At 37.7% G+C, this 14754-nt stretch overlaps 2 protein-coding genes across 2 annotated transcripts in view; both read right to left on the reverse strand.

Moving 5' to 3' along the window:
* Positions 1 to 1440, reverse strand: part of LOC142352517 (uncharacterized) — an 18503-nt gene extending 17063 nt beyond the window's left edge. Inside the window, exon 1 of the mRNA XM_075404870.1 lies at positions 1281 to 1440. Coding sequence (XP_075260985.1) covers positions 1281 to 1440 — 160 coding nt within the window. The remainder of the gene's footprint in view (positions 1 to 1280) is intronic.
* LOC142352206 (uncharacterized) overlaps positions 1 to 14754 on the reverse strand; it is a 354267-nt gene that overhangs the window by 216817 nt on the left and 122696 nt on the right. The window lies entirely within an intron of this gene.

A 14754-nucleotide genomic window follows, 5' to 3' on the forward strand; every position in this document is an offset into this window, starting at 1 on the left:
AATTCAAATTCAGTTTTCAGTTTTTAAGTACCCTAAAAAGATTTTTCCGAAACTCTATCAGTTATTACTTCAGCAGACTCAATCCAAACATTTCATTGATTTTTTGAAAAAAGATATGGACTTTTGCTATTTGTTTTTTGCTATTTGTCTTTTCAATCCTGAATTAGAAACGAGAGAGGCATTTCATCTTTTTTTTCCGATTAGGTTTTTTGTCATTTCTGTCTAATTGACAGTATCTTAGTTACTAGAATCTTCAACTTGGGAGAAAGGTGATGCGTGGTAATGAGTACTTATTGCATGAAGGAAGTGAATAATATTGTCTTTTTGCTGTACGCCAGCCCCAAAGACCTGCATGGTGAAAAGTTGTGACGGATAAAACTCAGTTTGAAGGATTTCTGAGCTTAATTGGCTTTTTGGCATCAATTTCCACTCATCGTAAAATTGGGAAAAAATTGAGTAAAAATGAGCAAGACGGATTTAGTTTCCGAATATTGACTTGTTGTTATTGACAATTTGGCAATGGGTTCTTGTATATCATTGTTCTGTAGTTGGTGTTCCAGCAGGGTTAGTAAAGTATCATATACGATTATCTATTTTTATGGCACAAACTATATAAAAACTTTTGTCATCATATTTTCGGCCACAAACTATTGTTAGCATTTCTTTTACAGTAATACATTATTTTTAATGTCCTCGAACCGTATGTGGACCTTTCTATGGTTATTAAAGGCCAGCACTTGCTATATGAGTTTGGTCACCACATGACGTCATTCACTCTCTCTCTCTCTTTGAGTTATAACACAAAAATTTTGATTCTTATACAAGGCCACAATTTTTTGCCAGGAAACGATGAACATACGATTTTTCGTGTAATTTCACATGAGAAAAAATTTCTCGTATGATTATCTTATTCAAGGAAACGGACAGAATATATGTGTTTACCCGGACTTTAGCCGCAGTGCGTTTCAGCGCTCTACAATTGACATTCAATAGTAACCAATACTGCATCAGACAAATAGAAAAGTAAAAACAATTGCCAGTCTGCCCAGACTCCATTAAGGAACATCTATGTCTGTCATTATTTTTCGCAGCCTCAATTACATTTTTGTCCAACACTGCACAGAATGTTTCACAATTCTTTTATCATCAGACTGTTCATTCAAAGAACATAGAAAATCATGAACATTTCGAACAACTCGATCACACAAATGAGTATTATAAAAAACGATACCCTCAAAAGCTATTCTAGCTCCAACTAAACCATATGTTAGTGCATTTACATGTTTGGGGTGGAAGCGGTGGAGGTTGGTGGAGGCCGGTCGAGATCGGTGGAGATCGTTGGAGGTCGGTGGAGGTCGGTGGAGGCCGGTTGAGGTGGGTGGAAATTGGTGGAGGTCGGTTGAGGTCGGTGGAGACCGGCGGAGGAAGACCAATCTCCATGTATTGGATGTAAACTTGGGGAAAGAAACATGGAACGATGCCCTCTCTTCATGATCGGGTCAGGTACTCAGAGAAGAACTTTTAATCAGAAATTGGGCGATAAAAATTTGATTGTTTTGAGAATGATTACTGAACTTCAATCTTCATTGTTTTGAACCTGATCATCGTATTTTTAATTATGTAGATCATGTAGATCGTTTATATCCAACTTGTTAAAATGTAGATCATTTATTATAACTTATTTTGTATATCATTTATAATTCACTTGTTAAAACATGGTTTCTTCACCTAAAGCATGCTTGTAGGGATAGGGAGATAGAGAGAGCGAGCGAGAGAGAGAGAGAGAGAGAGAGAGAGAAAGAGCGATAGCGAGAAAATTTCATTGCCACTTGAGAGAGCGGGTTCAGACAAAAAAGCGAGTAATTACGACCAGAATAAACACAGGCGGCGTTTGTTCATGCTAATTTGCAGAACAGTCGTAGATTTTTTTTGCCCAGATGAGCACCAGAAATGGTAAAATTGTTTGCTCAGGCTGATGACTCATTAAGTAGAAAAATTCAGACTGTAAATTTTAAAGTGGGACCTGATCATAATCGAAAGAGAAAACCATTTTGCAATTTTTAATGGTTCAGGGCTGATTTTCAATCCGAACTAGGTCCGGGTACAAATTTTGCAGTTTTTTCTGTGGTTGAAACAGAAGTAAGAAAGTAAAAGACGCACAATTAATTTTATTCAAGAAAAAACTTTCATGAGAAAAATACAAAGAGAAATGATCAAATTGTCCCACTTTGAAGACGCTCAAATCTACCACTTATAACAGCAATAATCCTATTTTTCATTTTGTCTAAAAATCCTAAAATTGTAAACTGTGTTATATACCTTTAAGGGCCTTGCACTTGTCGTTATTGGGTTCATTATAGCACTCGTTCCAGAACCCGCAGCCACACCTGCTCTCACTGGCACCCTTGCTGTACCTCACAAAGATAACGTCCACTTCAGCAAGTAGGGCACAGAGAATTGTCAGACCAGAAAACACAATGGCCACTATCAATAGCGTCTTTGCACAGCCAGACGCCATTTCGTACTGATGATTGTCTCCTCACCAATGTCTAAATATGTAAATACAAATCGCATTTTTTGAAGTGGAGGACCGAGGTTCGAACCCGAGTAGGGAAGATTCATTTTTATTCATTTTTATAAGAATACTGAGAATGCGGTGAAAATAAATAATTTCACTTCGATTCACCGCAAAAAGATGTAAGAAATACGCGGTAAAAGTTACTTTTTTTCACCGCATTTCACCGCATTTCTTACGATAATTCACCGCCAAACCTCGACCCGGGTAATTTCAGCGGGGGGGGGGGGGGGTGGAGTGTTGTTATACATTATTGACTTTTTAGTCCAAGATTTCATTGACTACGCATCACGTGGCCAATATCCAAAGCCACCTGGTCGAAAAAGCAAATTTCCATAAAGTTTGCATTTTGTGGGAACAAAACCATTTTGAGTGAGCACGTAATTATAATCGCTGTAAAAGTTAAAGTAAAAAAATAAAGTAACTTTACCATAACTTTACCCTAACACGAGTTAAGGAAAAAAACTTAATTTAACCATGTTTATATAAATTTAACCGAACGTTCATTTTTCAATTAATCGGGGACAACTATGCACGTTTTCAGTAAATTTGGAGGACTAATTATTTTGTGGAAACGTTTAGATTCAATTCAATAATTAAAATACAATTATAACTTTTAGGCTACAGCCTATAATTTTATTGCACGGACTTGAGTAGCAATTCCTTGAGACCAAATTCAAAGACTTAAGTAGGAGAAAAATGTAAAAATTGCTATCAATCAAGTGGCATATTAGCACTGAATAGGGTGAAATTCAACGACCCATGTAAAAATGTCTTGGCAAACTAATTGTTAAAACTTTTGCATAAAATTTTATTGCAGATTCCACGGGACCCGTGTGCTGAACCTGCTGCAGGTATATGGTAAAGATCTGGTAAAAATTGATAGCAGGTTGAGTTGAGTTTAAATCTTACTCTTAAGCCAGTACAATATACAAAAACAAACATAATTCAAACACTCAGGAATCAACTCTAAGAAAAATTCGTCTTAGAACTAAGTCGTTATAAGCGTTATAAAAGTTATCCACTGCTACCAACACAAACTGAGAACAAAATCAACGCTAAAAACCGGTGTGTGCTGTTGTGTGCTGTTGTCTACGAACAGCTAATTGTAATTCTTCGGAATTTTTATCCAATTTTGATGACGTTTGGCCAGTGTGACGGCTCATTTTATTAATTCCAATATCTTTGTCTTAATTTTCTTAATTATTTGCTGGGGTTGTCTTTCCCGTTTTCTAAATTTTATGAGTGAAAAGAGTATAAAGTTATATATACTAGCTCTAAGTCTTTTTCTCAGAAGAGAATAGTGTGTTTTGTGTGGATTCTTTTTACGATTAGAGTTTGTTAACTCACTAGTCGCACCAGCTAATGCAGACCCGAGGGGGGCTCCTTTTACAGCCTTAAGGTATAAAAAGCTAGGGCCATTTATTTCTACGCGCGAAGTAGGCTTACCTCTTTCTCTAAGACAAACCGATTCAAAAAGACACAGATGATATACTTCTATTAGTACGGTGGTAATACAGTATAGCACCGAAGTCAAGTGTATACACATGGTGTATCTAAACTAACAGACTGACTAGAATTAGTGTAGCACGCGATTTATATATGAAAATAGTGTCTTCTCAGTCTCTGATTGGTTGGAGGTATGCATCCAGTATTTCTACTACTACATCCATCCGGGGTTAAGAATTTTAAATCCGAATTTGCAAATTGTAGCAGAAATACGTTGGATGCGTTATCTTCGTTGTTTAGTGAAGTGAGTGGAGAGTCGTGTTGTTGTCAAGGTGGAGTTTTGACATGTGCCGTCGCCTGAAGTCCCGGTCAGTCGAGTGTTGACTAGTGTCGTCAGTAAGTAATCCACTTCAATTGTGGAGTCAGTAGAAGTGCTAGTTACATGGTGTGCTGGCCAGTAACGTCAGTCTTGTCAATGTACCCAACTGTCTCTCTGTGTCCTGTAGTGAGGATTTGTTCACAGTTGGAGGAGTGCTTGTAGTCTTTATTCTCTGTCTGGTTGTACAAGGAGATTTCTGTTTATCTCCATCGAGTAAAGGTTTTTACCGATCAGATTTACCAGATTACTTTCCGGTGGAAATCCATCTTTTATCTACTGTTTGAGCTAATTATTCTCTTAAGCTTTCAATGAAGTTTAGGGCCTGCTGAGTAATTTCCGACCGGAGAAACGAAGGAAAAAACTGATCTTAATCTTCAATTGTGGCACAGAAAAAAAGAACAAAATAATTAAAGAAAGAAAAATAAACACAAAGGAATAGAAAGAAAAGAAAAAATAACGGAGAGTTCGGAGTTTTACAGAAAAGTGAGTATGTGCAATTGTGGGTCTGTGAGCCCAATGTGGTAGGACGGTGACCTACGTCCGGAATATGAATTCTATGTCAGAAGCCCAATTTTCAGTATCCCTGAAGATTTCTAGAAATTCTTTTTCTCGTGCGAGACAAGCGGCTAGCGCACGGGGATATAACTTACTGTTGCAGTTGGATTGCAACGCCAGGAGGTGATTGAAGATCTGTGTGCCTTCTGGTGTCGGTTCTCGATTCGCCAGTTTGTCCAACATCCAGTCCCTGTAGAGGAAATTAAAAGTGTGCCCACACATACACTTTGTGTCACCTAACTCTACACACTGGAGGTATTCAATGGGGACAAGTATTGGTCTGTGAGCTTTCGTATAGAGTAGCGAAAACAAAGAATATTTCTTTATTGGGTCAACATTACGGACGGTGCCTTCACAAGTGCAGTTTATGTTGTAGCTGTAATTCATGTAGTAGGGTGAATTGAGCTTTGTGTCCGCATATTGAAGGCCTGAACTAATGTGAAACAGGGGATTCGTTCTGTGGAAGCACAAAAAGGTAGTTGTGGATGGTGTGTAACTTTTCGATCCGATTGACTTTGCGGTTCTGGTTATTCATATCCATTTGTGTGGGATGCAAAAAAACCAAACTGTAGGTACAAGGGGTCGTAATTCTAGTAAATATGATAAAGGACAAAATCTCTTGTGAACATATTGTTGAGATAATCATTCTGGCGGTCAGTAAGAGCGAAGAAGTATTTAGAGAGATGTCAGAATGTCTCCGTGAAGCGTGGTTTGATGGGGAAATGATGGCACTCTAGTGGGAGGGCCTTATTCCGTCCTTCACTCACATACTCATTCTTGAGTTGTCCCAATGAACAAGAATTTTAATGTGTGATAAGGCGGTGTAGAGATATAGTTGATTCGTTCTGGGACATGAAAACCGTGGACCGTGTTTATGCCCAGAAACTTCGTGAACTGGTGAAATAGAAAAATCGGGCCAGGCGCTCTATGTAACAGTCCTTTTGTGAGAGTGATGGGGTTTACCTTTGCTTTCGAGGACGAGGGCTGTGAGTTTTGTGGTGAGCTGGCTATAAACCGAGCTGGCGACTGTGAGGCCTCGATCAGCGATAAGCGCGCAGGGTAAATCTCGTGTGCCATAGCCCTGAGGCGTCTCTTTCGTGAAGGATCCGTGCAAGGTTAGTTGTCAGTCGAGGTTGGTCGACCATAAGGAGGTGGTTGAGGGAATTGTTGTTGAGGTAGGGGTGGAGGGACTGTACCCCATACCTCGGCTTGTCGATGCTGGTGGACTCTGACAGGGTTGTTCGCATCAAAGGCGGATGAGAGGTGATTGGTTGTAAAGGCGAGCGGGGGCCGCGAATCCTGCCGGAGTAGGCGCAGTTGGGGACTACTGTTTCGGGCGTTGAGTGACCCGATTGTTCGGCAGCATCTTGGTCAGCCCAAGAGCTGTGTTAGGGTGGGGTTAGTGGCTGTGGCACCAATTGTGTCGGCTGTGGCGCCAAGATGAATGAATGCGGTGGCTGTGGCACCGGCTGTTGTCCATGGAGTAAGAGTTCTTGTGACAAACTCATTGATCCTGTCCTGTTGGTGCAGTAGGTGAGCTTGTGTCGCTCCTTGTATATAGAAGTAGTTCTCCTGATGACGAAGAGGATTTAGCGGTTGAAGGCTGTAGGTTTACCCTAGCATAATTGGCCGAGTTCACAGACTGTGGCTGTGGGGAGTCCTGGGCTATCGTGAAAACGACCGGCGTCTGCATTTTGTACACTGGCTTTGGCACTGGAGGAGGCAGTACCAAAGGTGCCAGTGGTCAAGGTAGCCTATCATCGACATCAAGCATGATGAAGTCGTATGCTGTGGGGTCGACATTTGGAGGGATAGATGAACCTCCATCTTGGGGACCGGGGTTGACAGCTGTGATGTCACTAAAACAAGAAGGTGTCATATTCGAGTACTTTGTAAATTTAGTATGAGTTCTTCCGGAATTTCATGATATTCAGGATCATCTCCAAAGAGTCTTTAGAAACTGATATCGTACGTGAGCGTTTAGGTTTGTTAGGGTGTTCCGTTAAAAAAAATTTTGTAGAAGTAAATGGTATTTTAACTTTCTTGTTGTAAAAATTGTGCTTGTAGTTGTGCTTGTTGTGCAAGGTCTGCAAAATTAACAGCTTGTGCTCATTCAAATATTTCGGCGGCGCAATCTACTTATTGATTAAGTTACATTTTATCGATTGAATTAGTCCAAACTCTTTGACTATGTATGCCAAGTTGCTGTGCAGTGAAGTCCGCGTGGGTGAAGCGGCTTTCAGCTTCATCTGGCGTTAAAAATTTAACTGGATTTTGCGGTTTAATTGGGCAAAGCGTTAAGCCATATGACTCATCGCCATCTGCATCTAGTGATATTTGATGATCAAAATTGACGGTTTTCCATGGTGCTTCAATTGAGCAAGGGAATGTTTTGCGTGTTACTTGATCTACAAAATGAAGTTTACTCTAATAGAATATTGGAATTCTTTCGAAGCACTGGTCTTTAAAACATATTTTGGCGATGAAACAGTTTTACTTTGAAAGAGTGAAAGAACGTTAGAATTTTTTAGTGTGGCGGATGTAGTTCGCTGTCCTTTGATGATATATCCTACTTGTGAAATTTTGGTGTTAGTAAGATAAAAAGCCGGCTGTTTTAAATCGCGATCAAGATCACAAAGTTTCTTGTATATAGATAGAATTGTGTGATCCATTTTATATAATACTCGTCTAATCATATTATTGAGTTTCGCGCGTCGATCTGTATATTAGTGTGTACAGCACCAAACCAATTTTGCTTTCTAAAAAGTTGGTATATTTCGGATTTACTGTTGATTCTTGCGGAATTACGTATCCGTTACAGATTTCTGCTTTAGTAAAAAGAGTGGGAAAAGCTGACTTATTTGCGATGATTTGCTGGACATGCTTAAGCTCTTGCGATGCTTTACCTGTGACAAAATTCAAAAAAATTTCGTGAAATTGTACAAATATATCTTGATATTGTGTAGCGTAATAAGGGCAATCCTCATTAAATTTATGAATAGGTTTATTGAGTACTTCTAAACAAGAAATTGCCGATTCATCATAAAGACGGTTATCACTATCGTACATATATGCGTTGTGTTGGTGTCCAGTATTAATTTCCTTATCTGCGGTTGTTTAGATAAAATAGCGTTTCTGAAATTCGATCATTAGTCCGTGAGATCTACCAACATAAACACGCGGCAGGGTTTATTTGGTTCACAAATGACTGTTGCTTTAATAGCGGGGTTTAGGAGACAGTAACCCCATTTTAAATCACGTTTAGTACGTGTTTTACCATAATAAATGCTTTCTGATTTTACATCAAAACTGAGCTTGGTGTTAGTTAATTGGTGTGACCATCCTAGTGTGTGATAATCGTGTTCTGGGTTTTCTCGGGACAGAAGGAATTTTTTGTGGCATTTGGGATCCATTCGTTGTCCCGTTGATTACATACCATGCTTTCGTGTTGGAAAGCGAAAGGGTGACAGTGATCAATTTAAAAAGGGCCTTAATTGGCTTCTATATTAGCTTGCCAGCGTGGGTCATTAAGTATGTAAAGCTGTATGATCTGTGGGTTTTAGTGATGTTTATTTACGAAACCAAGGCGTGCAAGTTCTCTACGAGCTTCAAATTCTGAGGAAAGAAAGGTCTTTCCATTTTGTTAACAGACCAATTATCGTGATCACGAGGAGCCTCTCTTAATTGAGACTTTTTGGCAAAAACTTTCTTGGTAGCTTAGTTTTGTTTGTATTGCGTATGCGCATACTTGACGTGGTAAAATCTGTGAGAAGATGGATACTAGGGCAGGGAGAATTTGAACGTCTTCCGGTTTGATCTTACATTTGCCAATCTTATTGGGCTTATAATACTGCATACTTCTGAAATGCTTTGGGGAGCAATCATAATGAGTTACCATTAAATCTCGAACTCCTGACTTAGGAGTGGAAATTTTTCGATTGTGAACTTTAAATGGTTGTATTATGGGTAGTAGGTGTGAAAAGAATAAATAATCAAGAGTATTATTAAATTTGCAATGGACATTTGTAAGATAGTCCAGAATGAGGATTCAAAAAAAAAAGAATCCTGCAGTCTGTTTTGTGTGTCTGTCAAACTTATAGTGTATTTCCGGACAAATAAATGGTGATGGGTTCGTATTTACTCTGAAAACAGATGGAGCAGGGGCTTGTGGGTGAAAGAATAGTTTGTCGTGTTCAACTGCAATCTCATCAGGGAAACTGATTTTAGATTCATTGAGTAAATCGTGTGCTCTTTGTTGTTGTACTGGTGTAATTTTGTTTGACTTGTTGATTTTTTGCTTTGACCAAGCATTTAATTTTTCGCCGTTATTATGATCTCCGAAAAGGGTGGGTGGGGAAACTGCAGATTATGGGTCAAATTTTAGTGATAAATTCTGAAAAGTTCTAGTTGTGTCTGGTTGTTTTCCCACACAGTGATAAGAGTGTTGGAGTGGGTCGGGGTGGGTGAGTTTGAACTTAGTCTGATTATAGGTGGTGTACCGTGAAAACTTAGCTGTAGTGAACTTTGAAAGGAAGGTGATGAATTGACTATTTTAGAGAGTGATTCCAGTGAGCTTGTGAGAGTGATCGTTTAATATTAGTTACAGGTCCTTGTGGTGGATTAAAGGGGTTGCTTGCAATTTGTGACGGAGTTAGTGAAGAAAATTGAGAATTAAGTGGATCAGAAACGGAAGTGTCAGAAGTGTCAGAAAAAATCTTAGGGTATATCGTCTATATTAGAAACAGCGTGGATTGGCTATGGCAATTCGTAACTACTTGTCCTGTTTGTGCTAGCAAAGTTAATTGGTTGAGTAGAAAAATGTGGTGTGTTCGAGTTGTTGAGTAACTCAGGTTGTAATAGTGCGTTTCTAATAAAGCCTGAGTACGGCAATAAGTCTAGGGTATTTTTTTGTTGTTGCTGTTGTTGTGGTTGTGCTTGCGCTTGGTGTATATGGACTTGACTCTGATAGGTGGGTATGGGATTATTGATTGTGGGGTAAGGTGGGGGAGTGTCCAGTAGGGCAAGTTCGAACAATAGATTTGGCAGTAGTAATGGCTGAGTATGGGTATTCTTCGGTCTCATTTGCTTGTGTTTTTTAATAAAGAGTTTAAATGATGCTTTTTTGGGGTTGGGTTGTTTGGTGACGTCACTGTATCAGCAATATAGTGACTCTTAGACCGGAGAGCACTTGGGTTAGTGTTGGATTTTTGACAAGAGTACGCAATTGTGAATTTAATAGTTGGCCCATTGTGGGGCAGTGATCGCAGTAGAATATCTTATAGTGAGTAGTAAATGGAATTACAACTATGAGTAAGTTTAAAGTAGGTATACTAACTCAGATTGCTGCGAAGGGTGATTTTGGTGGGTGGACATTGTGTTGATAGATGAGACTAAAATATCAGCAGAAAAACTGTTAAGAGTTCTTCAATTGTATAATCCTTCTTAGGAACAGAAAAAAAATACGTGGATATTCAATGTTTTTTTGTGTGTTGTTGGTATTGTTCATCCATTTTAAGAAGTTCCCTAATCTGCTTAATTTCGTAAAAGGCTGGAACAGAGTCTAGATTTATGGTATATAAAATATCATTTTATAGAAATTCAGATAATTTCGGTGTTGCTTTTGGTGGGAAAATTGGAAGTTAGAAAAAAGCAATATGTTCATCGTTAATCTCTTTTATATAAAAGACTTACTCACGGCAAGTGTGTGAATATAAAACGTGGTCTTAATTATGGAAAATATCATGAAAACGAATCTGTTTTGTTTTGATACTTTGAAAGTATCGAAAAGTATCAGCGTATTGGGTTCTGTGAAACAATACTTCAAGCTTATGAAGAAATTTGCATACCTGTCTGTTTTGCGAAGTCGAGTTAAATTTTCAGTGCTGTGAGAGTAAAAGTTAGAGATTGGGAGAGAGCTGCTGCGATCTGAGTCTATTTTGTGCTGCTGTGAACTGATTGAATCAAGAAAATTTCTTCATATTGTATTGAGGAAAGTGCAAACTGATTGTTAGAACTGTACTGTGAGACAGTTCTTGTAGCTTAGAGAAAAAAAGGGAATTGAGGAAATATCCAAGTTAAAGATTTGTTTTTATATGGAAACTGAGAAAAGGAGATTGAAAAATTTGAGAAAATGTGAGAAGATGATTGAGAGAAAAGTGTAGAAGAGAGCTGAAATAGTTGTTAAGAGAAGATTTGAGAAGTAGTGAAGCTTTTCAAAGAAAGATGAACAACTGAGTTGCAAGAGTGAAAGACTGTGAACTGAAAGTAGACGATCCGATTTGGCCTAGCCACGACCTTTCTTTGGGAAAAAAATTTACCGAGTCAATTCTTGTTATTAGAATGGTGAATTATTCCCAGACCGATCTGTGGGTCGGCTACTAAATTCCTTTTTATCTAATTTAATTTCCTGTATAGTTCTGGTGAATGGCCTGTATTCTCCTCTTTTTCATTTCCTGATGGATGGTTTTTTGTAGTTCTGCTAGGGTAGCAAGTGGAAAGATAGTCCGTATGCTTTGTTAGATTAGTAGAGGAGCTTTGTTAATTTTCTCAGTGAAAGTAATTGTATTAAGGGGGAGAGGGGTGAAAGAATTACCCGAATTATCAGTTTCGTGTACAGAGAACTAGGAATTATATTTTAGTGGAATTCTATTTACGGGGCATTTATAGTGTCATGCAAGTTGTGTTCGGCTAATGAAAGCGAGAAAAGTAACTTTGTGTGTTATAAAAGTGGTTCTTATGTGTTTTAGAAATTTGTTGATTGTTATGCGGAAACTTTCGACTGTGGTATAAAGACTCTTTAGTCTTTTGGTCGGTTGTTTTCATAAACCGGCATCTCTTGCTTTGTAGTTTTCCGAGTTTGTCTCGGGACATTAAGATAAACTATGAGATGGTGGTTGGATGGTTCACTATTTGATTGAATGCCCGAACTTTCTAGACTAAACGAAACGGATTTCAACTGTGTGATAGTCGGTTTTTGATATTGTTATCGTAATAAAGAGTTTTTTGGGAAAAATTTTTCCTTTTCTTCTTCAACAAATAATTCTTTTGGGTAATGTGAGACAATAGCACTGTAATGCGGGGTATTTGTTTTCCCGAAAAGTCCTCTAGTCTATATGTTACCTGTGTGGGGGTATCAATTATTTTAGCAGGTCCATTTTTTTGTGGTTAAATCTTTTTTGAAATTACAATTGGAGGAGCTTTATTTACAACAAGAACATTAGTGTTAATTTTCAGTGGTTGAGCCCTTCCAAAACGACGACTAATGAACGTGTGTAAATGTTTTTTCTGGGAATTTAAGTAGTTACCTTCTTAATTTTAAAAATCAGAGTTTATTTTTTCACGATTTATGAACCAATGTGCAAAAAATTCTTTTTGTAATTTTTTGTTTGTGGTTGGTCACCGCTATGGTCAGTATGTGTAGGGTTTGGAAAAGGATGACATAATGAGTTTTGTGAAGTTTTACAATGTTCAAAACTAAATGTAGTGGAAGATGGATGAAACATTAATGGCTTTCGGTTTCATGCCAAAAACAATTTCATATGGTGAGAGATTCATATTGGTTCTAACTTGTGACTTAACTGCAAAAGGAAATTTTTTATATTTTGTGACCACGTGTCATATTGTGAATCTAAAACTCTGCGGAAAAATGTGTTTAATTGTCGATGACTATTTTCTACTAATCTATTTGACCATGGTGCATACGGTGTGCGTGGTTTTAATTGTACATCATATATATGGCAAAAGTGTGCAAATTCGCCGTTGATGTATTCATTTCCATTATCAGTTACTAAAAGATTGGTGCATCATTTCCGGGAGATGGGTGAAAAACAACGTAATGTTTAAATACGTCTACTATAACATAGACGCAGGAGTTCCCATCTGAATACGTAGAGATTGGACTTTTTGTGTCCATTGAAATACGGTGATTGAAGTATTTTGAAACCTCTAAAAATGGCGGTCGTGGAGCCATTGAGAGGTTTGGCATGGATTTGCTCGTTTGGCAACTCAAGCAATCTTTTGTAGGTATTGCTATCAATGTTTTTATATATGGAAAGTAAAATTTTTTCATCATTGTAGTATAGGCTTTCTAACGACCAGGATGGCCGAAAATATTAAGTGAATGTGCAGTGTGAAATATTGTCAAAAAAAGAAAGAATTGTAAACATATTTTTGGCAATGGTGTCTCTTGTATATGATATAAGAGCTGATTTGTATCCTTTATACTTAAAACGTGGAAACGTCTATCGTAGTGTAAAAGTCCTTTTTTGTGGTCAGTGGAAAGAATAATAGGGTGTGGTGACCCTTGTATGAGGAGTTCATATTCGGAAAGTGCATAGATTATTGCAGAACATTCACGAAGAATGGTTGAAAGTCTAAGTTCTGTTCTAGAAAATAAACGAGAGTTTGCAGAAACCAGTTCCGTTTTTCCTTTTGTAGAAGTGCAGCTCCAATGCCATAGTGTGAGGCATCCCATAGTATATAAAAGAGTTTATCTGAATTAGCGAATTGCAAGGCTTAATGTTCCAACCGTAAATTCTTTTTTTATTCTATCAAATGTTTGTTTCAGTTTTGGGGTCCATTTAAAATCTGTTGTATCTCTAAATTGACGGTAGAAAAGTCTCAAAATAAACTGGAGATTGGAAATATATTTTGAGATACAAGTGAGGAATCCGAGTAGTTTTGTGTTTTTTTTGTTTTTTGGTGGTTGTAGTTTCAAAAATCCATCTATTCTGAATATTATAGGATGTATGTAATAAATTTGTATTTGATGTCCTAAGAATTTAACTGATTCCAGGAAAAAGAAGGGTTTGTCCCGAGTGGCTTTGAGGTTTTCATTTTTGAGTTTTTTTTGGTAATGGTCCCACGTGTGTATCATTGTGTCCGTGGTATCTTGAATAAAAACATCGTCAAGATTTTGTGATAATCTTTTTTTTCGAATCAGTGGTTTGAATATGCTATTCATAAAAGATGAAAAGGCGGCTGGGTTGATAGAAACACCATAAAACAAGCGTTTGAAATAGTATTGTTGTCCGACATTGACAAAGTTGGTGAGCCGTTGTGACGGTTTATCTGGTGGCATTTGATTATATGCACTGTTCAAATCGGCTATTGAGAAAACCAGTCCATTGATTCGTGTGATTATGATCTGTATGGTCTCTGTTGGCCAAATACGTTTAGTTGTGTCGATCATTGTGTTTAATTGACGAGCATCGAGGACAATTTTAAGTGATTCTGCCTTTTTGAGTTTAAGTACAGGATTAATGAATGTGTTTCCTGTAGTGAAGGAATCTGTGTTTAAGGGCGAAATGTTGTCAAAACGTGCCAAAATGTCTAGTAACTGTTGAACTTGTTCTTGTAATTGTAAGGGCATACGAGTAGGGAATATGTTGCTTTTTTGATACTGTCGTTGCTTTTATAGTTAGGTTTAATTCAACCTTTATTTTCCTTACATCAAATTTAGACGTGGCATAGCAATGTTTATATTGGATTAAGAGTTGTGCTGATTTTTCAATATGTTTTGGCATTAGTTTGGTGTGTTAAAAGTTGAATATTTGAAGAAAATGTTTCTCTGTGTCTGTGTACAAAAAAGTGTCAAATGGTATATGGAAATTTTTCTGTTCTGTTTTATATTCGCGTTCCTGTTGCTTAGTCAAAGTTAAGCATTATAGTCTATTAAGTGTTTCTGATGTACCGTCTGTGGAGTAATTTGATGTATAGGCATCCATGAATTCAAAGAGTTCATTGATGCAATCTTTTTCTGGTTTGAAGATTTATAAGTGAGGTATCTTGATGTGCA

Source organism: Convolutriloba macropyga, chromosome 1 (genome assembly GCF_964194025.1).
Source record: "Convolutriloba macropyga chromosome 1, txConMacr16.3, whole genome shotgun sequence".
Lineage (NCBI taxonomy): Eukaryota > Metazoa > Xenacoelomorpha > Acoela > Convolutidae > Convolutriloba > Convolutriloba macropyga.